The sequence below is a fragment of the Rhodnius prolixus genome, unplaced genomic scaffold (assembly GCF_049639745.1).
Source record: "Rhodnius prolixus isolate KJV_2025 unplaced genomic scaffold, Rpr scaffold_5, whole genome shotgun sequence".
Taxonomy (NCBI): Eukaryota; Metazoa; Arthropoda; class Insecta; order Hemiptera; family Reduviidae; genus Rhodnius; species Rhodnius prolixus.
In genome coordinates, this window is record NW_027411624.1 from 25,241,096 (window position 1) to 25,266,852 (window position 25,757).

At 33.3% G+C, this 25,757-nt stretch overlaps 1 protein-coding gene across 4 annotated transcripts in view; it reads right to left on the reverse strand.

The window, feature by feature from the left end:
- The window catches only part of LOC141458896 (terminal nucleotidyltransferase 5C), a 409,659-nt gene that overhangs the window by 8,579 nt on the left and 375,323 nt on the right, over positions 1-25,757 (reverse strand). For 2 of the 4 annotated variants that reach the window (XM_074137463.1, XM_074137460.1), the window contains exons 2-4: positions 5,522-5,803; positions 3,943-4,176; positions 2,297-2,670 (exon numbers count right to left, since the gene is read on the reverse strand). In XM_074137463.1, the coding sequence (XP_073993564.1) occupies positions 2,297-2,670; positions 3,943-4,176; positions 5,522-5,758 (845 nt within the window). In that variant the 5' untranslated portion in view covers positions 5,759-5,803. Of the gene's footprint in view, positions 1-2,296; positions 2,671-3,942; positions 4,177-5,521; positions 5,804-5,925; positions 6,075-23,021; positions 23,399-25,757 lie in introns of those variants that run through there. The other 2 variants (XM_074137461.1, XM_074137462.1) reach the window with 2 other exon arrangements.

The following is a 25,757-nucleotide window of genomic DNA, read 5'->3' on the forward strand; positions in this document are numbered from 1 at the left end:
CTTTTTCTATAAAATTTCCAAATTTTCTTTAAAATATACAGAAAATCCTCCTTTACAACTGTATTTTTTTTTTACAACAACCCATATCTAATAAATTTCGGGAAAAAGTTGCCGAAAATGAGCAAAAACAGCATTTTCAGAAATTGTTGTAGTTCTTGTTGTTGTAAACTGCAATTAAAATGAGGATTTTTTTAGCATAACCTATTAAAAAATTCTCTCAGAGTCTCGTAAACACTGAAACTTCTACCTGAATTATCTCATTTTTAGAGACCACAGTTACAATTAAGCAATTATTATTACTGTTTTGTTTCTAATTTTGGTACTTATTTGTTTTTATTCGATTAGAATGTATATTTATAGTTTTCAATTCAAGTTTTTATTTATATTTAATAAGATATTATTTGATTTCATTTTATTTAACCAAACTTCATTTGTAATAAAGGGTAATAGGGTAATACCCTGAAAACGAATAAAATTATTCAATTCTATTCTATTAAGCAATTAAAAACTGAGTAGTATAAAACAGAAGAGAAAATTGGAGAGAATTGCCTCGTTAGAATCATAAACTTATTGTGGTATAAGAGCACAGGTGTTAAGTCTTTTCAGTATGACCAAAAATTCTATCACATGTTCTTCGGCAAATATTTTGTCTAAAAGAACTTTAGGGTTTAGGAAATAAAGCTTTTAAATGCGAAACAACGAGATAAGGCGTACAAACTTGGTTTGTTTTTTTGAATATGTTCCCTACTAAGTGGTAGTTAATTTATTTTGTTAATTGTTTTTTGACTGATACGAGGGGGTACCCAAAAATAACCGGAATTGCGTTGCCGCGCATGGAGCTTATGTAGTACGCATTTCTGCCGCTAGACGTGTATAGCGCAATTCCTTGCCAGTTCAGTCCTGCCTGTGTTGTCTGCCTGGCTTGTTCTGTTCATCTGCAGTGATTGTTTTTACCAGCGCTGTTTTGTTCTTTTTTCGTTTTTTATGATGGCAAGTTTAAGTGAACAACGTGCAGCTCTGAAATTTTGTTTTCTACTCGGCAACAATGCTGCTGAAAGTGTTTTAATGTTGAAAACAGCTTACAAAGATGACGCTATGGGAAAAACTCAAGTATACGAGTGGTTTACTCGGTTTAAAAATGGCGACATGTCGATTGATGGATGACGAACCTCGTTCTGGACGTCCATCAAATCAACTGCCCGAATCGACGAAAATGTTGAAAAAATTCGAGAGCTGGTGTTCACAGACCGTCGACAGACAATTGATCAACTGTCAGAGAGTAGTGGGTTATCTTGGAGCTCGGTTCAGCGAATTTTAACGGAAGATTTGGGGATGAAAAGGGTTGCTGCCAAGTTTGTTCCTCGAGTTCTGACTGACAATCAAAAAGAACATCGAGTTGAAACATGTCGTGCTTTGAAACAACAGCTTGATACTGATCCAGACTTTCTGTCAAAGGTCATTACTGGTGATGAGTCATGGTGCTATGGTTATGACCCAGAAACAAAGCAACAGTCGAGCCAATGGAAGACGTCATCTTCACCCCGACCAAAAAAATGTCGTCAAGTCAAGTCAAACATCAAAACAATGTTGATTTGCTTTTTTGATGCCAAAGGCGTAGTCCATTCAGAGTTTGTCCCCCCAGGTCAGACCGTCAATCAAACCTTGTATTTGGAAGTTTTGAAAAGATTGCGCAATAGTGTTCGCCAAAAAAGACCCGATTTGTGGCAAACAGGAGACTGGTTCTTCCACCACGACAATGCACCTGCACACACAGCCATCTCTGTTACACAGTTTTTGGCTAAAAATAGCATGGTTCCGCTGCACCACGCACCTTACTCGCCTGACCTGGCTCCGTGCGACTTTTTCTTATTTCCACGCATGAAAAAGGGCATGAAAGGTCACCGATTTGACAACATTGAAGAGGTCAAGAAAAAAACGAAGAAGGAGCTGTCAGCCATTTCTAAAGATGACTACAAAAAATGTTTCGAACAGTGGAAGCACCGGTGGGACAAATGTATTAGTTGTAATGGAGAATATTTTGAAGGGGATAAGGTTGTTCTGTAAAAAATTTGTAAATAAATAGCTTTTTAAAAATAATTCCGGTTTTTTTTGGGTACCCCCTCGTACATTAATTCGGAAGGAAGAAAGCTTAGTTCATCCTTGGTCAAAAACTTGACAAAATACCATAATAATAATCACTGATTTTGTTTTATAAAGAAGTTATTGAATAAATGCCCTAACCATAGAAGGATTAATTAGTAAACTTATTTTAAAAAATATATACATTTGAACCTACCTTTCCAAAATCTTTATTCGATCTGGATCAGCAGGTTTATAAGATCTCACAAGTAGGTTACAATATTTCAATAATCCACCGCCTCTAATTTCTTCTGGATGGCTTGTGGCAATTAATTTCTTGTGCAAATGATACAATGCTTCCTGGAAGTCACCATAAACTGATTCACCCACAACGGTTGGATAAAAGTTTTCACTGATTGCTAATTCAGAGCATTCATAAAATAACAGTAAAGAATCCAATACAATTTGAAAAGAATCCACAGAGAACTCAAATGGCCGTTTCATTGAGTCCACAAATTTTAATTCAACATTTCTGTGGCCGCGTGAATTGCCTAGAGAGATTAATGACCATCGGTCGCCATCATGGTTTACCTACGCAAAACAAAATAAATAATGTTAATATTATTATATTCTAAGTTCACATAAATTAAATTAATCTAACTAACTGGATAATGATAAAGCGCTTGTTAATAGTAAGTTTTGCTGTAAACTGTAATTCTAATAAAAACGCAGATTTGTAGAGTGCAAGCAAAACCAGAGAGGTTACCATTAGGTTCTATTGGGAGGTTACAAATAATGGACAAAATCAAAAAAGGATTTGATTATACTCGTAAATTAGCAACACATTATTTTGAAAGGGAATTTTAACAGATAGTTTTACAATATTGCACCCCTCCTTTGACGACAATGTGGGAAAAGCTTCTTCGAGAGCGATCTTATTGTCCAATACAGCTTGGTCTGCTTCAATATATAATTTCAATCATATCCTTGTTTTAAATAAGTCAGTAAGGAGGTGTCCTTAATGGTGTCTCAAGTGGTTAAGATTGTGGTAAGTGCACATTTTTTTATTTATTTATCCTTTTATTGAAATTTACACCTGTACCTACAGGGTACAATAAGTAAATGAAGGCGCCACGGTAGCCGAGCGGTTAGAGGCGAGACCTGCGACGCTAATATGTATTGTGGTACTGGGTTCGATTCCCGGTCTTAGGCCTTGGATTTTATTTAATGGTTAATAAAAGAAATTTACAGTAAAGTATGTTTGCTAGTCGCCTCCGTCCACGACACCTAATTGGTAGTTGGACGTTAAGCCCCGCCTGAAAAAATAGGCGATTACTTTACTTTTTTTTTTTTTTTTACAGCTTGGTCAACCTGGCACAAGAGTAATGGACATGATTAAACAAATTTTGAATAACCTGCATTGCTGGACAAGAGTCTAAATAAGTACACAAGAAGGGGCACTTCGATGGTGATGTTTCTGGAGACCATCATGACGGTACGTGTCTTGAAACAGGCCACGAACTGGGCTCTGGGAAGTGAAGCGACTATCCTGCCTCCTTCCTGAGACAAAGGCTCCCCGTTGCTTAACCATCGCTATCTGCTACCAATATTCTTTAAAATGGATTAGCAAAAGGCTATTTATTAGCAGTTTCGCGGAAGAATAGGATAGTTGGCTTAATAGCGTTCTACAATCGAACCTTTATTGGCCAGACCATCCGCCACTTTATTACCCCTCACCTCGCAATGTCCCAGAATCCACTGGAGACACCATCCTAAGATTTTACAATCTTGTAAACACTGTTAACTCTAAAGAACGGTAATAATATTCAAAATTTAGGAAAAGTAAATTAAATTACAACATACCTTAACCATTTTACCAACATATGCTTCTTTCATACTGCAGGTGGTGATCCTCTTTCGGCTGACACCGTCTGGTAATAGATCGAACAAAGAAGATAGCACTGCAGTCTTTACACGATCGAAATTTCTACCACCAGACAATTCTACACCAAATATTAGATCCAGATCGTTGTATGGTGTAGATTCTGTGGCCAATACATGTGAAGCTGCTCCACCATTTAGACGTATATCACGAACCTGGAAATAGCAACCAAGTTAATTTTTTATCTAAGGCTCATGGTGTGAACAGCATTTATGCTTTTATAAATCTCTTTGTCTAAGTCAACAAAGAAGTGAGATGGCCTTCGACGTAATGAAGAATTGCCGTACAATAAAGATTCTTAAAAATGTAGAAGTCACATATTTGATAATAGTTAGTATGTCTCCTTACAATTCAGTTTATAGAACGCCATTTTGTAACTAGTGTCTAATTTTATTTAGCATTAGATTAGACCTGATCCTGTAATATTAACAAAGGAAAATTTGTATCTCTCAGCACATAAATATAATAATATTTGTAATTTTAAAATTAATAATAAAAATAATTTGACTTAAATTGGATTTTTTATAGTTTTGATATTATCTAGAATTGTAAGTAGATATAAGAAACCAAAATTAAAAAGCTAAGGTTTTGAAACTATAATTTTTTATTTAATTATGAAAAAAAAAAAAATCAAAATATAGGTTGAAGGCGATTATTTTTCAGATCGTTGAACCGACTGAAGTTGGGCAATACATTGTGAGAATATTTGAGAAGCGGTTGGACAGCTTAACAAATTTATTTACATTAAACTCCAAATTTTGAAACAGAGTACTTTTAATTGTAAATGATTGTAAGACTTATTTAGAAAAAATCACAAAGAGGAACATATTTTTATATAAAATTTCAAAAAAAATGAAAAATATATTTTTTCCCCACCAGAAACTGCCAGTTTACCAAAATTTAATTATAATAAATTAAATACGTTAAAAAAGCAAAGTTAATTTGAAACATTTATTTATTTATTAAGAAAATTCGTTTTAAAGAAGTTCTGATGCAGAATTTAGGGTTAGATTCATCTGTGAAGAACCATTTCAGAGTAATTTTAAGAATCTATCAAAACTCAGTAACATTTAATGAGAATTTAAATTTCAGCGAAAAGTGATTTTAGGAGAATTGTGGTGATTTAAGTTTTACTTCAGAGTTCTATAAAAGAGTCTTTAGTGTTCTGTTACAGCTTTTTATTATCAAGAAAATATTGAGAAAGAATTCAAAATCTGTGGCTACAATTTTGAATTTTAAGAAAATCTCTTTGTATTTTCTTACAAATTTTTGTAAGCTTTTTCTGAAAAAGTAAGTTTCTTTTAAACTGTGTATACTACTCAGGTGGACCTGTTTACTTGAAATATTTTTCGCTAAAATTCATTCTATTATAGATTTCCACATTTACATAATGAGGAACTAAAATATTTTTGATAAAACTTCAAATCTGTATAAAATATGGCTCCAGCATATAATAAACTAAAAATTAATTAATAATTTTCTTTGTTTTAAATATCTTACTTTGAGTCCGGCACCACCGCTCCTAGTTTCTGCTTCTAGTTTCGATCTGACCACATTGACCAAATCTTTGAGTCTAACTTCCAAAGTAGGAAAATTACCACGTCCATGCACACAGACTACCTCGTCCATTAGATCGTGCAGCCGACGTACTTGTTCGTAGGAGAGTACAGCGAGTCGTTGTTGTCCACCGCCTCCATCGCCATCAGTTCCGGCCACATTGTTAGCCAGCGATTCCATGGTCACCGGCACTCGCCACTCACAGCTTACCTCCAGTGAACCACACTGTAACAATACAAAAAAAAAGGAGCGTCAATTATTGCTAACAGTTGGTCATTATAAAATTGAAAAGTACGGAAATAATACGCATTTCACTAAAACAACGTACAAAATAATATTATGCTCACCTATACCAGAAATATGAACAAAATTATTGTATATTTTATTGTACGTAATATATTCTGTTTGAACAAGTGCCACACGCAAGAATGCTATAAGAACAGATTTAAGTTAGAATTTAGTATTATTTTGCAAGAATTCTAACAACAATACCTTCTTAAGAAAGAGCGAAGTTCAAGTAAGAGATAAAAGCAAACAGAACAATCTGCACGACCATATTAATTCATTTATTTCAAAATATCAATTAAATATTATTTTAAAATCACAAAAAAATGTTTTAAATCGCGCATTTTTATTTTTAATTTGATACAGAACACTACCATGACTTTTTGCGACCGCAATAATTAGGCGTAAAAATCATTTTTTAAAAAACCCAAAATTTATTCTGATTAACTGAGCATTTGGAATTTCATTTACAATTTGAGTTTACCTATAAGTATACTATAGAAAAGTAATTTTTTAAGTATTACATACTTTTAAATGGAACTTAATATGTTAAAGCTACGCATGCTGACTGCACAAAAAGACAAAAGAATATAGGTATACCTAAATCAATTTATAAAAAAAACTACACTTCCTGATTCATAGGATATTTCCGGAGTGAACTTTGACGCTTCAGAAAAAACAAAAACTTTGAAAAAGCTAATAAAATCTACTCCAATAAAATGTCGTACTTCCGTCCGAATTTTTTTTGGGGAAATTTATTATTTATTTTCTTTTAACTTCCATAGTAAGAGAATGAACAGCAAACGTTTCTACTTTTCGACAATGCCGTTTTACCGGAAACACGATTTTGAAGTCTCCTAAGACCTAAAAAATGGTTATTATAAAATAGTTGTTGAAAACAAAATATCTCATTAAATTTCAACTAAATATACATTTAGATTAAGGGGTTATAGGCAGTCAGAAATTTGAAAAAATCGATTTTATATATATATATATATAAATACGAGGGTCGTTTGAAAAGTCCGTGCAAAGTCAGAGAGATAGCACTACTGGCGCGTATCGAGGTTATGTTTAGTTAGTAGCATCTCTTGGAAGAACACACACCAAGTTTCAGCCAGATCGGTCTATTTCTTTGTGTTTGGCATTCGTTTGAATCGAGGAAGTCGAGTGATTTTCAAAAAATGGACGAAAAAGAATTTCGTGTGTTGATTAAACACTACTTTATGAAAGGCAAAACGCCTCACGAGACTAAAGAGAAGCTTGATAAACATTATGGTGACTCTGCACCTTCGATTAGAACCGTTTATAAGTGGTTTCAAAATTTTCGGAGTGGCCATATGGGCACAAGTGACGCTGAACGTTCTGGACGCCCTGTTGAGGTTACTACTCCAGAAATCATTGATAAAAATCCATGATATGGTGATGGATGACAGAAGAGTGAAGGTGCGTGAGATTGCTAGTGCTGTGGGCATCTCGAATGAACGGGTACATAATATTTTGCATCAACATTTGGACATGACAAAGCTATCCGCAAGATGGGTGCCGCGATTGCTCACGCTTGACCAAAAACGAAATCGTGTGAAGTGTTGCAAGGACGGTTTGCAGCTGTTCCAGAAGAATCCGCAGGACTTTAAGCGTCGTTTCGTCACTGTGGATGAAACATGGATACATCACTACACTCCTGAGACCAAAGAACAATCTAAACAATGGGTTACCAAGGGGGAATCTGCGCCAAAAAAGGCGAAGACCGTTCCTTCGGCCGGAAAGATTATGGCGACTGTCTTTTGGGATTCGCAAGGAATAATCCTCATCGACTATCTGGAAATTGGTAAAACTATTACAGGTGCATATTATTCATCGTTATTGGACCGTTTAAAAACCGAGCTGCAAGAAAAACGCCCACGATTGGCCCACAAAAAAGTCCTTTTCCATCACGACAACGCACCAGCTCACACCTCAGCAGTTGTGGTCGTAAAATTAATGGAAATAGGGTTCCAACTCGTTTCACATCCCCCCTATTCTCCAGACTTGGCTCCCTCGGACTACTATTTGTTCCCCAATATGAAGAAATGGCTGGCGGGAAAAAGATTTTATTCAAACGAGGAGGTGATTGCAGAAACGAATGGCTATTTTTCAGACTTGGACAAATCCTATTATTCGGAAGAGATCAACAAACTAGAGCAGCGTTGGACGAAGTGTATAAGCCTAAAAGGAGACTATGTTGAAAAATAAAAAAGGTTTACCCCAAAAAATTAAGTAGTTTTTATTTTTGCACGGACCCTCGTGTATATATATATATATATATATATATATATATATATATATATATATTAAAGTATAGTATCTCAGGAATGTTGTCCTAAAATTTCAAGTCGATCCGAGCAAAATTGTAAGAGTGAAAGTGTTTACAAGCCCCGACCGTTCGAATTACCATCGCTGAGCACAGAGCGCAACTTGCTACGCGGGAGGCAAGAATCCTACGCAGACAGCAGAAATCGGAAAACTTGGACATTTTGGATGACATGGGGACTTATTTTATGGGCCTGGAATCGATGACACTGTGTAAGTTGAAAAGAAAAATTATCCAGGTTTTATTCGCAAACCTTTAACCGCTGATAACTTTTTCTCAAAACTACGTTTTCAAAGTCGGTGGACACGATATCTCAAAATCTACTGCACCGATCTTTTTGAAATTTTACGTATTTCTTTTACACATATTAAAATCGTACTTGGACGAAGGATTTTTTTTTCTTCAATGAATAAAACTTGTTTTACAAACATAAAATGGTCAATTTTTTTTTAGTGAAAATCGTGACTCAAACTTTAAAGTTGTCCCAAAAATTAAAAATTCAATTTTCTTCTAAATCCTTCGGTCAAGTACGAGATAAAGTCATCTACTAACGAAATCTTTTCGAAATTTTGATTTCAGATGATCCAGTCTCAAGATATCATGTCCACGAGAGGGTTGCATTTTTTTGACGTGTTGCATTAAAATATTAGCCATTAGTTCAATTATTATTAATTTGTAACGAAAAAATTACAATAAGTTCTTTAAACATGGACTGATATGACGCAAAAGTTCCCGAATAAAAAAGTAAACACGATTTTCCCCTAAAAAAATTTGAAAAAATGACTTTTTTGGCGCCTCTGACTGCCTATAACCCCTTAATTATATCGGTTATTCAACTAAAAGACGCCATGTTTTTGTTTATGATTGTTTTAATGTATTTTCATTTTATTTTTGTTAAGATCTAAGACGTCACGAATTTGGTTAAAAATCATATTTAGAAGGGAACCTTTAGAACTGAAGTTCAAGTAAGTCCAGTTCTCGAGTTCTTCACACCATTACACTAAAAGAATGAACTATAAAGAATAAAAATAACGATTTTTAAGAAATATATTTCGCTTTTTATTTTTGTTTTTTCCAATTTCTAGAAAAAGAAGTTCCCCATTTTACCTCCCTCCCAAAAAAAAAAAACTTAGACACACTGGCGCCTAATCATGAAGGTCAACATATGAAGGTGGAAAACGGGATTCGCTATGTCCTTGAAACTCTTTTTTTTTTTTAGATAAATCTGTTTCCTGTGTATCTCAAAGAGGAAGACTCATTCTGAGTGAATATGAGTAGATAAGTAAAGATCTTTATGAAGGAATAAAATGTGGCTCCTTAATGGTGTCTCAAGTGGTTAAGATTGTGGTAAGTACACATTTTTTTATTTATTTATCCTTTTATTGAAATTTACACCTGTACCTACAGGGTACAATAAGTAAATGAAGGCGCCACGGTAGCCGAGCTGGTTAAGAGGCGAGACCTGCAAAGCTAATATGCATTGTGGTACTGGGTTCGATTCCCGGTCTTGGCCTTGGATTTTATTTAATGGTTAAATGAGAAATAGTAAAGTACGTTTGCTATTCGCCTCCGTCCACGACACCTAGTAAATGGTAGTTGGACGTTAGGCCCCGCCTGAAAAAATAGGCGATTACCTTACTTTACTTTACAATAAGTAAATGAGATAAGTGTATAAATTAAATAGCGTGGCAGACGTGAATGACGGTCATCCAGTGATGGCCGCCATTAGTCACCCAGTTGGTCACGGGGCCAACGGCGCCTCAGCCGTCTTCAAGGATTGGAGGGTAGCGTAGTTAAAGACAAGTTTGCAGCTAAAGGGTTGGGATGAAGTGAGATTTTTTGGTGAAAATTTGTATATCGGATTTTGGTAAGTTCGGAGATGAATGGAATTTGGAGATCTGTATGTATTGTGTGGTTGCTAACATAGAATGGAGCGTCTACTATGCGGCGGAGTATTTTAGATTAGAGTGTTTGTAGTCTATTGATGTTGGATTTTTTAGCTGTTCCGTAAAGTTCCGAGTCCGTAAGTCCATATTGGTGTGAGAAGAGCTGTATAGAGTCGTCGTTTGTTCTGTAGTGAGAGTTTTGAGCGTTTGTCGAGTAGTCTGGCTAGAAGTTTGTATCGTTTTGCTTAGTTCGGTACGTTTAAGTTTCGTATGGGGGTTCCAGGTAAGTCTCTTGCCTAGGTACATTCCAAGGTACCGCACATGGTCGGCTGGTGAGATAGGTGTATGATGTAAGAAGACAGGTGGTGGAGTTTGTCGTTTGAGTGTGAAGACTATGTATTTAGACTTAGTTGGGTTAATTTTTTGTACGCCAGTTTTCTAGCCAAGGTTCTATTGAGTTAAGGTCGGACTGTAGTGAGCGTACTGCGAGGATAGGGTCAGTGTGTGTGGAGAGAATGGCAGTGTCGTCAGCGAAGGTGTAGATAGAGGTATTATGGTTAGAAGGTAAGTCGACACAACACTTAACCTTTATTTTTATAATTTATTAATATTAATGTATGTACAACTAGAGCAGCAATCTATGATGCTATACATGATTAGGGTATTCATAAAAAGAATAACAGAAATTAACTAAGATTTACCACTTCACGAAATGAAATTTTAATATTATTATCACACACTGATGTCCATTAAAGTCTTGTACTAGTCTTGGTCGAAGTCCTCTGTCTGTTAGTTTGTAACCAATTCTTGAAGTTATGTTGTTATCAGAGATTTACAATAAGGTTGGCCGATGATATCTTTATAAAATTCAGTCACTGTTGGTAAGTTCTAGTTCTTTGTGGAAGCTGTTGATTCCAATACAACCCAGGCTGTATTTGTTGTTATTCCTAATAACTATTATTTTGAACGTCATGTATCCGTTTTAATTTGGATTTTTTTTGTATAAAATATATGTATAAGTTGATTTTTGTTCATAATAGTACTCGTTTTTGCTATTTCTAACCACCTATCATCACTTCAACTCAGTATTTTTCTTTCACGTCCTTTACTGTTGACTGATATCCATCGTGGAACCCAAACTAAATATAAAGTTCGTCTTTCTAACGATTTTTGAGTTTTTGATTACTTTTGTACAAACAAATTTACACACGTACAATATACTAAAATAAAAAAAAAAGAAAATTTAAATATGTACAAATAAAATTATTATTTTAAAAAATGTCAACATTATTTGTTCGATAATCTTTTTTTTTTTTTAATGAAACCTTTATAGATAATGATAATGCCCACTAGAAATGATTAAAACATCAACGAGTACTGAATGATTACCTATTTCTCTTAATAACAAAGTAGTTTGTTATTAACAAACTTTCTCTGAATGATAAGGAAAAGTTTGCGTGTTTTGCAAAAGTAAAATTAATCAACTAGCGGGTTAGTTTTACAACCTGTAATTAGGGCATGTGTCTAAAACGCACTATCTGATCGCAATTAATATCCAAAAGGCATTGAAAAACATTATCAGAGGTTTCACAACTGGATAAACTATTAAGACATCTCCAAATAACTGTTAAATATCTACCTCTTCAGTTGTTTTTTAGTTCTCTTATGTTTATTTTGTTCAATAGTTTTTATTTAAGCCGTTCTCGCCTCTTAACGAGGGTATTCAAGTCACAAAGATGTGCTTATTTAATGTACGAAAACACACGTACAAAACTACTACAAACACCATCGCCATAAACATTATTCGTTTCGTACGCAAACGGACTTACAAATGGAAAAGGTGACTGATATAAAATATAAAACAGGATTGTACATTTATTTTTAATTTATAATCATTTTTATTCAAAATATTCTCGTTCTGAGTCGCTGCAACCTTTGGTAGAATGTTTTAAAACTCTCTGTATAATCATTTCTTGGTATGCTATCCAAAAATAGTTGTCGAAGCCTTCTGGATATCCAAAAATTGAGTCGAAACTCCTTCCTTTCATCACTTGTTTCAACTTTGGAAATAACCAGAAGTCGCACGGTTCTAAATCAGGCGAATAAGGGTACGTTCACAACGGAGCTGTGAGCATAGATGATAGGAGTGATGCATCAGCGCTTAAAGAAAAACATAATACATTCGAATGTGAGCGCGCACAACGAAGCTGCGACTAGTGACTCATACGCGCTGCTATAAACGAGCATAGATGATAGAATTAAATATTTCATTTTTCTGCTAGCTGAACTCCAGTATCGGAGCTTCAAAATGGACATAGAAAAATTAATTAGTGCTGTCTTTACTCATTATTTTAGGTTATTATTTTATTATTTACTTTTAAACAATATTTTGTTTTTTAAATCGTGCTTACATTTATTTTCATGTGTATTTGTGTATGTTGTTTTTTCTCAATAAAACCATTACTTACCTAAGAATAATCACTAGTTTTTCTTCTATGGTTATAGGATTTCCATGACAATTTTTCCGTTTTCTTAATTTTGACCTTATTTTTTCTAAAATATAGTCGAATGTGGGTGGACCCATCCTCACATATTCAAAAAAACGATCCGGATAATTTCTAAGTTCCTTATATAAATAGTGAAATTCGCCCAAAGTACTTCGTTTTTTATTTATGGGATGTACATGATATTTTCTAAAGCGTTTTTTCTTTAAAATATACCATTTCGTTGCTGCTGAACACAAAAACTCTTCTTCACTACTCGACATGTTGCATGTATCACAGCTCCGTTGTGCACACTAGTCAGCGATTATATTTTACTCTATCAGTTATCATCTCTGCTATCATCTATATTCACAGTTCCGTTGTGAAAGTACCCTATGGGGGTGATCAAGGAAATCACGTACAATCTTGAATCTTGTGATGAGCCGGTGCAGTAGCGTCCATGACCCTTGCTCCCGATATTCGGGGGACAAGCTCGCCGAATGCTGGCCCCCTAGTAGATTCTAGTAGGAAGGTTCTTAAAGGCCTACGGCCACCGTGATCCAAAACCTCCCCAAATAATAATCTGCAGTTACAATTTGACCGCTTACATATGGTGCACACAGTATCTACAATACAAAAACTGACACCTTTTCCAAGGGGCGCACTATGTATTAAAATATATATACAGCGTGGTGACATTCGTTCTTTATCTTAGCAAGATTCTTGGACTTATATCAAACAGGTGGTAAGTACCAAATGTAGTTTTCCCGTGAGAAATGAAAGGAAATTGCCATTAAAAAAAAAAAATACTAGTTCCAAATGCTTTGTTAAATTGAAATTTAGAGGAAAACACAACCATTAGTCGAATTTTCATTGGAAAAATCCGATTTTCTGTAACAGTAGACTCAAAATAAGTTTTCTTTAAAAAATTAACTGAAATGGTAGTTTCACTTCTAATTTGAACAACATGAACCACTTTTCGAAACAAAAATAAGTGAAACTGATAGCTAAAAACCAAAATATCTATTAAGTAAAATGATACTTCAAAGCCAGTCATATTTAGAATTTTTGGTTAAAAAGTTATTTTTCAAAAGCATTTAATTAAAGAAAAAAGTCCACATGGTACTTTAATGGAAGGTGTACAACCGAGCCCTTTGTTCAGAAGCACGAATTTGATCAGGACAATGTTCAAAATAAAAACTTTAGCACCAAGTTTAAAGATAGAAAACTCATAGGAGTAGTTTTTCCGAGAGAACAGAGGAAAATACTGAAAAAGTGCTATTTCCGATGGTTGATTTTGTTTTAGAAAAACATCTCTCAAAATAAAAATTGAATAAACAGGTGCATTTTTGGTTGAGCTGAATGTATCTAAAAGACAGAAGATAGTAACATCTAACTGGAATTCTCTACTACTTCATTTTTTGAGTTATGCTGACAGTCCAATAGATAGAAATAACTTTTTTGAACTCAGGAGACAACAAATGGTTCTGGGAACAATTCGATTTATCATGAATTCGACCCGATTGCTGGCTTACCTAATAATAGTAAGAAATAGTAATAATTACAGTAATTATCGGGCATTTTATAATTAAATAATTTAAACTATACGTTATACTGAAATACATAAGAGTAAATTTCAAAGCAAATTAGACGCCACGATAGCCGAGCGGTTAGAGGCGAGACCCCGCAAAACTAAGATGTATTGTGGCCACTAGGTTCGATTCCCAGGTTTTGTAGCAATGGACGTAAGAAATTTATAGTAAAACACGTTTTACTACTAGTCCATTCAGGAACCCCCTGAATAGGGAAGTTGAACGTAAAATAGGCCGGAAGAAATAGGCATTACAAACATGGCGGGCGTTTTCTACTTCTTTAAAACAATTTTTTTTTTTCTATAAAAAACAGAAAAGTGATAGATAATCATTGAGAAAATGAAAACAAGAGTTATTTACTTATAACTCTCTTCAAATAACAACACCTCCACCGCCATTCTTTAAGATGACCCTGAACAAGTTAACGGGATCCCCTTTACTCAGTTCGCCTTCATGTAAACAAACTGTAAAGATTTGGTTTATCTGTTAGAACTGGAAAATGTCAAGTATTTAAATTAGGGGGAAAAAATAGAAAAAGAAAAATCGATAAAATTGGCACTTCTTAAAAATATTTTTTATAATTTTTAGCGTTTAATTTTTTCATCATTTTAATCATTCAGACACAAACACACACAAATAAATAAATTTAATAAATTATTTAAATATTTTAACGTAATATATTTAAATATTAACCGCACTTGCCTATCTACAAGGCTGTGCTAAAATACAGAAGTGCAAGTGTCAATAAACTATACACGGCCACTACAATCATTCCTTTTTAATTAATTTTTTTTTCTCTCTCTAATTAGGAAATTTTACCGGAAATAAATACATTTTGAGTTCCTCTGAATTAGAAATGGTGGTTTTTAGAATTGGTCTGCGTCTGATTGGAGTGTTGGCAGGAAATATCTTTAAAAAAAAAAAAAAAAAAAATTGATTCGGTCTTACCTGGGGATTTTAGATTGTAAAACAATACATCCAAAAACCCTTCAAGAGAATGATGGGTTTTTCATTTTTTCTTTTTTAATTTTCTCAAAAATACTGGCTTCCTTTCAAAGCACGATTTCAGTGCAATGTATGGACTTGTGCCTTCTAAATTATAAAGTGGGTGTATGTATTACTTTTTTGAAACTAAAGAAAAATTGCAATTCTTAAAATATTGAAATTAACTATATTTTCAGTACATATGGTAAGTTTCAAGGAAATTGAGTTGCATCTCATGGTTCAGTGAGTGAACATCACATGTTTTGTCTCTGTGTCTTTTACGAGGGTCGTTTGAAAAGTCCGTGCAAAAATAAAAACTACTTAATTTTTTGGGGTAAACCTTTTTCATTTTTCAACATAGTCTCCTTTTAGGCTTATACGCTTCGTCCAACGCTGCTCTAGTTTGTTGATCCCTTCCGAATAATAGGATTTGTCCAAGTCTGAAAAATAGCCATTCGTTTCTGCAATCACCTCCTCGTTTGAATAAAATCTTTTTCCCGCCAGCCATTTCTTCATATTGGGGAATAAATAGTAGTCCGAGGGAGCCAAGTCTGGAGAATAGGGGGGATGTGAAACGAGTTGGAACCCTATTTCCATTAATTTTGCGACCACAACTGCTGAGGTGTGAGCTGGTGCGTTGTCGTGATGGAAAAGGACTTTTTTGTGGGCCAATCGCGGGCGTTTTTCTTGCAGCTCGGTTTTCAAACGGTCCAATAACGATGAATAAATATGCACCTGTAATAGTTTTACCCTTTTCCAGATAGTCGATGAGGATTATTCCTTGCGAATCCCAAAAGACAGTCGCCATAATCTTTCCGGCCGAAGGAACGGTCTTCGCCTTTTTTGGCGCAGATTCCCCCTTGGTAACCCATTGTTTAGATTGTTCTTTGATCTCAGGAGTGTAGTGATGTATCCATGTTTCATCCACAGTGACGAAACGACGCTTAAAGTCCTGCGGATTCTTCTGGAACAGCTGCAAACCGTCCTTGCAACACTTCACACGATTTCGTTTTTGGTCAAGCGTGAGCAATCGCGGCACCCATCTTGCGGATAGCTTTGTCATGTCCAAATGTTGATGCAAAATATTATGTACCCGTTCATTCGAGATGCCCACAGCACTAGCAATCTCACGCACCTTCGCTCTTCTGTCATCCATCACCATATCATGGATTTTTATCAATGATTTCTGGAGTAGTAACCTCAACAGGGCGTCCAGAACGTTCAGCGTCACTTGTGCCCATATGGCCACTCCGAAAATTTTGAAACCACTTATAAACTGTTCTAATCGAAGGTGCAGAGTCACCATAATGTTTATCAAGCTTCTCTTTAGTCTCCTGAGGCGTTTTGCCTTTCATAAAGTAGTGTTTAATCAACACACGAAATTCTTAATTCGTCCATTTTTTGAAAATCACTCGACTTCCTCGATTCAAACGAATGCCAAACACAAAGAAATAGACCGATCTGGCTGAAACTTGGTGTGTGTTCTTCCAAGAGATGCTACTAACTAAACATAACCTCGATACGCGCCAGTGGTGCTATCTCTCTGACTTTAAATTAAATTAAATCCTTAAAATTGGGGTAAGTTTTTTACATCAAAGTTATTTAGCTGAGAGGCCCCTTTTTCATTTTTTTAAATTAAAATGCATTAATAATAAAGTAATAAATTTCCTTCAAAATGCTCAGAGAATTTAAAATTTTATCAAAATTTCTTATCTAACTACGTGGACAAATAAATTTATCCTTAATTGGCTCACAAAAATTCTTGTTTACCTTCCCCCCTCCACACTAGAATGAGGTAATCAAAAAAATATATATATAAATATAAAGAACGTGTAAATGATTTTTTGTTCTAGAGCATTGCAGCATCTGCACTGCATTAGCCAATGGTTATGAACTGTCCGTAAAGTGAAAGCTATTCTAGCGCAGAACTGATATAGTTTGTTTTACTATTTTTTTTTTAACATGGTTTTTTGTAGTTTGTTAGTTATAGAGAAATACCATTAATATATAAGTTTAAATGATTTCTTTTTATTAACTGCAATGCAATTGATTATTTATTTATTTATTTTTTCTAAATGCAATTAAGTTGCCTACAACTGCATTAACTGAAGAACTATTTTCAACTTTTTGCAAAAAATAAAAATAAAATATGAGAGTTAAGAATGAAGTGCGTCAGTAATTTTTTTTTAAACTTATTTTATTTTTACCCCCAATCCGAATAACAAAAAAGTGTTTATTTGGAATATTTTTTTCTAAGAAATTTTGAGATCAGGGGAAGACTCTCCGTAAACAACCATATTTAAAATTTCATTTAAAATTGGTATTTCAAAAATATTAGCGTCAAGTTTTTGAAAATTTTGATCTACGCATTAAAAGAGTTTAACTTATTACCGTGTTATTTGGTACACTAACAGTAAATTATCAAATTTTTAAATATGAGCCATTGTTTTCCCAATTTTTCCTTTTTTGTAAATCCATTAGCAACTTCGGATGTTTTTCTTTAAATGCTTATTTTAAGCTAGGATAAAACCGCTAATGAGATGTTTGTCTTGAAAAGAATTTTTACAAGAGGTAAGTTCCAGAAATTTTCATTTTGGTGATTTCGATATTGAAGATTCAGTCTCAAAAATTGAAAATGATTTTTCAAATACTATCTTAAAAGCTGATCGAACAGTTCAAGAGACGAACTGGAACAGCTGGATGTTAGTTTCATCGTCATTTGGATTAAAATGCAGCGAAACGGTTAAAAACTACTAACTAGCTTCAAAAAAAAAAAAAAAAATTATAGTTATCCGCTAAACTTTTTTTTTCTTTTTTTTAAACCGGCGAGACCACAATGCAGAAATGTACTGTAAACGAAAAATTCGACGAAGAAGTATCTAACATTCTACTATTTGCAACAACTGTCATTGGTCAGGAGAACAGGTCCTAATATTGCTTCATACCACTCGTCCACACGGTTTTACAGATCTACCGCCCAAAAAGCTGAATGAGTTTGGGAACGTAGTTCTGCCTCATAACCAGGGCTGGATTTAACTATAGGCTAACTAGGGTTTTAGCCTAGGGTCTCAAGATCAAGGAGGGGCCCTATATTTAAATTGTTAGCAAAATTAAAATTACACTTTTTTTAGTGATGTACTTTATTATCTCTCATGTAATTTACAAACTTAAAAATGGAAGGTGAAAAGGGCCTCATAAGTGGAATAGCCTAGGGCCTCTTTTCATCTAAATTCGGCCCTGCTCACAACCATACTTCTAAAACACAAACTGATCATCAACTTCCCCCACCCCCAAAAAACCTGGAGAATCGAATTATTTTCTTATAGACAAGAATATGCTTATATTAATTTCAAATAAATTGAAGGAAGAGTAACAACAATTTTAAATACAGTAAAAGCTCCTTATTCGCGCTTCTTTCATTCGCGTTTTCACTATTCGCGGATTAAAAAAATGCGACCCAATTCCTATATTCGCGGAAGTACACTATGATAATAAAAGGATTCCAATAGGTATCCAACCCAATATCCTTTGTAAATGCCGTCAAATGGACTAATAAAAAAAGTAAAATAGATCTTAGTATTACAACTTTGCCTAAAGTATGTTGTTAAATGATATTGCGGAGGACTTTGACATAAGCCGCCTTCGCCGCGATCGGTGTTTTTGAGAATGTAAACGCACAGAATGAAAGCAATTGTTCGTGATCCAGCAATAGAAAAAATGAAAGTGGCGTTGCCATTATGGATGGAAGACCGCAATCAAAAAAGGGTGCCCCTGAGTGGTCCAATGGTCCGGGTGAAGGCAAAGTATCTTTACGCTCATTTTAAAGAACCTGATGGTAGTTGTAGTGGCAAGTTCAAACTTTGACTGCAAGCAAAAGCTTTTAAAAACTGCCAAGCAAGAGAAAATTACAAAATTCTTCAAACCATTGCCTAAGCCTTAATAATTAAACAAAATGTTCAAAAACTTCAATTAAATTGATTTTTTTATATATTTGTTTATTTTTATTTTGTCACCTAGGAACGTATCCCCTATAATCCCATATAAATTACCATTTCGTATTCACGGTTTCTGTATTCGCGGCATATTTATGGAACATATACCCCGCGAATAAAGAGCTTTTACTGTAATGTCTTCAGAAACCAGCAAAACTTTTCGATGTCAAAATAAAAATAAAGTTAATTTCAAATACATATTCCCTTGTCACGTCCTAATTGGATGGTTCGAAACATAAGAGATGAAAGTACTGAAAAGTTAGGCTCTCCTAACCGGAAGATAGCTTTGGTAAAAATAAAATTTTAAATCAAATAAATCGGACACATAAGTTTCATTATATTGTTAATGAACGGATTTCTGAGGTCTCTTTTTTACTTATCAACGGAAACTAGTTTTGAAACTTGACCTAAAAGCTGTACTTCCGGTCGAAGCTTACAAAAAAAAAAAAAATAAATAAAGAAATAAAGACAAGGGGAAAATTCTAATAAATAAAATGGCCCTAAGTTAGGTTATATAGTTTACTTGTTTGACAGCTACACATATATCAAATCAATTCTTTAACTTTAGAAACAATTTTTCATGGTTTTTGTAAGTTCCCATGGTTTATGGTTAAAAAATGTTGTTTGGGCGAAGCTTTTACAGAAATAAGGAAAAGTGATTCAAAACATGAAAAATAGTAAAAAAATATTGTTTATACGACTTTGAAAGCGAAAGTGTTACCATTCACAACTGTTATTCCATTAATCAAGAGACGAAATTACTGCGCTTCATTTTATTTCCTTGTTTTGAGTACAATTAATTATGATTAATTACTTTTTATTAACTTTTAAATTAATAAAAAGATCGAATATTGTCGGTGATACGATATTTTGTGATAACCAAACAATAAACAAAAAATGAATATGTGGGACACCTTGGTAACCACCTCTTTCTTTTGCTAATATTTTTTTTAAGGTTCTAATCTGAGACATATTTTTTTTCAATTTGGTAATTTTTAAACGATATTTAATATTTTATTTATTTTTTAAAATCTTTTATTGGAATTTACAACTGAAACTATTGTTGCAACAAGCAAATATGGGTACCTGATAAAAAAAATACGTGAAAATTACGAGTGGAGAAGGCAGTAACGTGCTTTGCTATACTGCTCTCACGATAAGAGTAGATCACGAGGCCATCTTTCTCTTCAATCTTCTTAGAGGATTACCTTGGTAATGTGGAGGAAGATAGGTGTTCTATGAGAGAGGGATAGGATGAGCTGCTGTAGAGTAGAATGAAATTTGAGAAAACTAGTGTTAGCAAGATCTGAAATGAAAGGGATTTTAAGGTCATTATGGATAGTGTGAGGTTAGATACATAGAATGGAGCGTTAAGAAGTTTTCCGAAGTATTTTTGATTGTAATGTCTGGAAGCGTAGTGAGTTGGTACAGTTTAGTCGATCCCCCATACTTCGATGCCGTATGGACCAAATAGGTAGCAGTAACAGTAGATATAAGAAGTCTTTTGTTATGTAGGTTAAGTTTGGAACGTTTGTCAAGTACTCTGGCGAGAAGTTTTGTAGCGTTGGTTTAGTTTCTTGTCTTTTCAGTCTAGTATGGGGGATTCCATGTCAACCGTTTGTCTAGGTATTTAATTACAAAAAAAAATTTTTTTACAGTTTTATAAAACCGTAGTAACACACTAAAAAATTTAACAATAACAAGGATGGCGTACTTTAACCACTTCGTAAGTGTATTCAAAATTTACAGAAATTCGTTGGAAGCCTATTTTTGATAAGATTGATAAAGATAAGTCCATTAAACAACTTGTTCTTACAATAATTTTATCATTAAACTTGAATTTTTTATTAACGCTGGTTGGCAATTTAATTTTTTGTGATGATTTTTAAAGTGTATCGTCTCGGGAATCAAATTTTCTAAGCGATATTCCCCTTGGTGTTACTACTCCTAACAAAGGAATCGTTCATAAAGTTTACACTCCGTAATTCAGGATTGTTTTTATTTTTTTTTTTTTATAAATTATAAGCAATTAGTGGAGATGTAAAATTCAATGAAATTGAAATAACAATTTCGTGAAAAAGCACGTAAGAGTTTTTGGGTTCGTCTTTTTTGGGTAGCCGTTAATTTCTCCACTAAATTAATAAATGCGATACAATTGTACATTATAATAAAATGAAATTTAAGAAGGAACCCTAATAACCAGAAAAATAATTAGAAGCCTTCTTAAGAGGAATCGAATTTCCTTGAACATACTGTTTCAACACAATGTAGATCTACATGAAGGTTATAAGAAAGAGTTACCGAGAAAAATCGTTAAAAATATTTCTAAGAAATTCATTAGAAAAGAGGAACATCCGGCTAGATGTTATTTTTAAAGCTAAATTTCTAAATAGGACTCTAGTAAGCACTGAAACCAAATATGTTGTTAAAACTATTGGCAAATTTTCCGTTTATATGATCTAGAATCTTCACAAGTGCACAAAAAGTTTTGCTTACTAAGAAGTAAATAATAAAATGAGATATTTACGATAAAAATTTATTTTCAAAAATTTAATTCGATTTAACACTTTTAAATTGATAAGGTAAAATATATATAATCTATGAGGAAGAACTGAATTACGGGACCTTTATAGAGACATTAAACTTGTCTATACAAACGTCATTCAATTACCGCTTCCTCCTATGATAGTAAAATACCTAACTATATGTTCTTAAAATCTGAATTTGTTTTTCAAAACACTTGTTGTATAAATAAGTTCAATAGGATACAAGAGATGTTTACAGTACATCAAATGTTTTTTACTTTCTTTTAGCCCACATAATTATAGTTTCACTGCAAATTTTATAACTTCCGTTTCCGCCGGATATTGTTTTTAAGGTCTCCAGAGTAACGGATATTTTTTTTTGTTTAAATAAAAAAAATTGTGACTTTTTAAAATTGTAAAAATTAAAATTTATTCCAAAATTTATATTTTGAAAGAATATATGGGACAGAAATGCAACTTCTTTTAGTTTTTAGTAATTTTCTTAGCAAAAAAATAAAACACTATAAACATTTTTGGCCTATCACCTAAAACAGTAGTTTCGGATGGAGAGCTGATACCGAAAGTGTTCATACCTAGTCTTCAAGCCAAGCTACAATTTAATAAAATTCCAAATTTTACAGTAATTCATCATTCAATCGCCACGATAAATATTACGACAAATATTTTATAGAATAATCATTGAATTTTTTTGGGAACTCACCAGACAATAATCTTTTTCCAGAAAAGTACATATGTATATTTTGATTTTCAGTTTTACTGTTACATTTTTATTAAAATATAACTCTTATATTAACTGAAATAAATTCTATAAGTGTAGGTCAATTTCTTTATTATTATTCAAGTTAAAAAAAAAGTTCCGCTCTAACTGGCCAGTCATTAGTTATTCTTTTGCTCTAGATAAACGAGAATGTTCTAGAATGGTGCCTATCCCAATGGGCTGTCGGAAGAGTTTGATTGGTGGCGCGCCTATGGCCATATTATTAACTATAAGTCCATTTGTTCCAACAACTTCATTCGGTTAGCGCCGGCAAAAAAGTTACTATGTTCTACATTTTTTTTTTTAATCAAGATTTAATGGTATATCGAATTAGTTTCCTTCTATAGGAATGGAACTGGTGTTAAAATATGTTTAATTATTATTACGGGATGTTACTTGTGATTAATGACAAATCTTATGAACGTTTAAATACATGAACAAAAACTTGATCACTTTCAAAAAAAAAATCACTTTTAAAAATACTAGAAATTGAGTATTTTTATTGAATTATAACTTTTTACTTAAGTACACATAATCTTAATAAAAATATATTAATTTACATAAATACCTTTGTCAGATTTCGTAATTCACAAAGTATGCAATCCTTCACTTGTTCACTGTTTTTCACCACTTAAAGAGGGAAATCAAAATCACCACAAATCACAATTTAATAAACATAAAACTGTTGTCCTGTTGGTGATGTTTTATTTAACGGTCAACTGCGAGACTCTATTTATGTGAGAAGTGAGAAAAAAAAAAAAAATTTTGACACTTTTTGAAAATTTAGTTTCACGTATTTTTTAAGAAGAACTTAAGTACTAACTGACTGACTTTTGTACTGTAGGTTATTATTTGTTTATAGTTAGTTTTTTTTTTTTTTTTTGTAATGAGTGATATGTATAAGGCCTACTTAACGAACTTATCCGCTTGACAGATGGCCGAACACTAACGATTCTAAAAAGTTCCCCAGGCAACAAGAGAGCCGTAGAATTGGGGAAGGGAGAGTCCAACCAATCAGAGAATAGTGATGCTCTGACGTCAACCAGCAACAGGCAATACACTCTCTCACTTACACACCCACACGCGCTATATCGCTCTTTCTCACTCACTCTAGCTCGTACAAACGCACACAGAGCGCCTTTCGCTTAACATCAGGTCCCCCCCCCCCAACTACTTCGCCCCATTCAGAACTAACACAACACACATATATATATATACTCGCATATAAGAACGTATGTTATATATAAGAGATTGTTATAATTTCCCTATTGTCCTATTCTTGTCAGTGTGAACCATTGTATGGACTCCCGGACACACTGGACTACCCTACTCTGACAGTTAGAGATGTTATAATTTTTGTTACTTGCACAATTACTAGCAATAGCAACTTTTTCGTAAAATATTTAGATGAAAATATAATAATAGATAATGGATTTTATCTATAAAAAAAAATTGATGTGAACGACATTTCCTGCATTGGAATCCAGTATACGCTAGCCACTATTCCTGAATTAAGTTAATCCCTCCCTAAGCTAATCCCATTCCTAGTATTCCTTTATTTTAGATTTATTTATTGAAGGTACCAATTTCCGAGGGGAAAAAATCGCCAAAAATTACAAAAACTCCAAGGAATGGTATACTTCCGTTGGCCGATTTAGTCACCCTAGGCATTATTTTTGACAGATTCACATAAAAGTAATATAAAATTTGAAATTCCAAGAATTTTTCTTTTTTAACCACACATACGCACAAAGGCGTGCGCATATACGTATGTATAAAAAGTTTTATACACATACAAACGATAACATAAACTTTTGTTTTGATTAAAAATTTCTACAAAACAATATTTAATAATAATAAAGAAATATGAGAAATAAAAATGAGAAATACATAATAATTCAAAATAATATACAAACACAATTGTCATTACCAATCCATGCTTTTTATGTTTAACATTAATTTTTAATTCTTAGTTAACTGTTAATTTATCGTTTAAAATAATAAATAGTTATTTATTTAACAAGTGTGGAAAGTAGTACTTTTCCTCACGCGAGGCAGGGTTTGCAAGTGCAAATTGCCGACTGTGAGGAAAATACTTTACACTAGAGTTAAATATTATATTTTTTCTGCAACCATTTATTAACTAATAAAATTAAAAATTTCATTTTTACAGTCTACAAAAAGTCATTTATTTATTATAAACATTTATTGTTATATTACAATTATTTACATTACTTACGTATTTACATTACTTATTACATTTTCTGCTGTTTCTTTTATTGATGGAGGAGTGTTTTCTAAACAGGAATCACTAGAATCCATTTTAAATTTCTGTAAGGTAACACTATAACCTTTTTAACTGTTATAATTAAAAATATCTAATTATTTATTAAAGTATTATTTTTATTTCTATATTCCTTTCAATTTTTATTTTATTTTTTAATATTCGTTTTTTAATTATTTACCTAGTTACGTTAAATAAGCTTATTAAAGTTTTACAGAAAATATTTATGTTAATAACAAAACTTCTTATATCAAGGAAGCACAATAAAGTTTTTCCACTCACTTGTGCGGAAAGTGACACTAATGGGAATTTCCCCCAACTAGTGTGGGAAGTTGGGCATTACACAGCTGATTTTAATTGAGTAATGAGAACTTCCCTACATGGTTGCAGAAAAACCAATTATTTACACCCTTATTCTTGTAGATTCATTGAAAGCGGTTAAAACACTCCTAACCGACAGCTACGGAAAATTAGAACACTTTACGCAGCTTGTGCCAGGAGATTATCAACTGCTCTCTATATCTGAAAAGGCACCTTTGAAGGCTTAGTACATGCTGCACACAAGCTGCGTAAAGTGTATTATTTTGATAAATTAAGGAATAAGTTTGATCCTTTACATGAAAGATATTGTGCACTTAAATATGTGGCAGGAGGTTTCCAATTTTTTTGGTAATTAAACGCAACTCTCCCAAAATCTACCAAATAAATATTAAACCTTCTTGTTTGTAACAGATGTAAAATTATATTTTAGCCATTTTGTGTATGCTTGAGAACATCTAAAGCTCTTAACATTTGATTTTTTCTTAGAAAAATTTCTCGGAAAACGACTTATTTCCCGATATTAAGAAAAATACTAGCTTTACTGCCTTGGCAATATTTTCTGTAGAAAGGGGATGAAAAAATACATAAAAAATGACCCATCGCGTGCTCTTCTTTCTCTTTGATAACAAGTTAAAAAATTGAAATATGATTCAATAAATATCCAGATTTTGAAATGGCCTAGCACCTTTAATTTTGAAG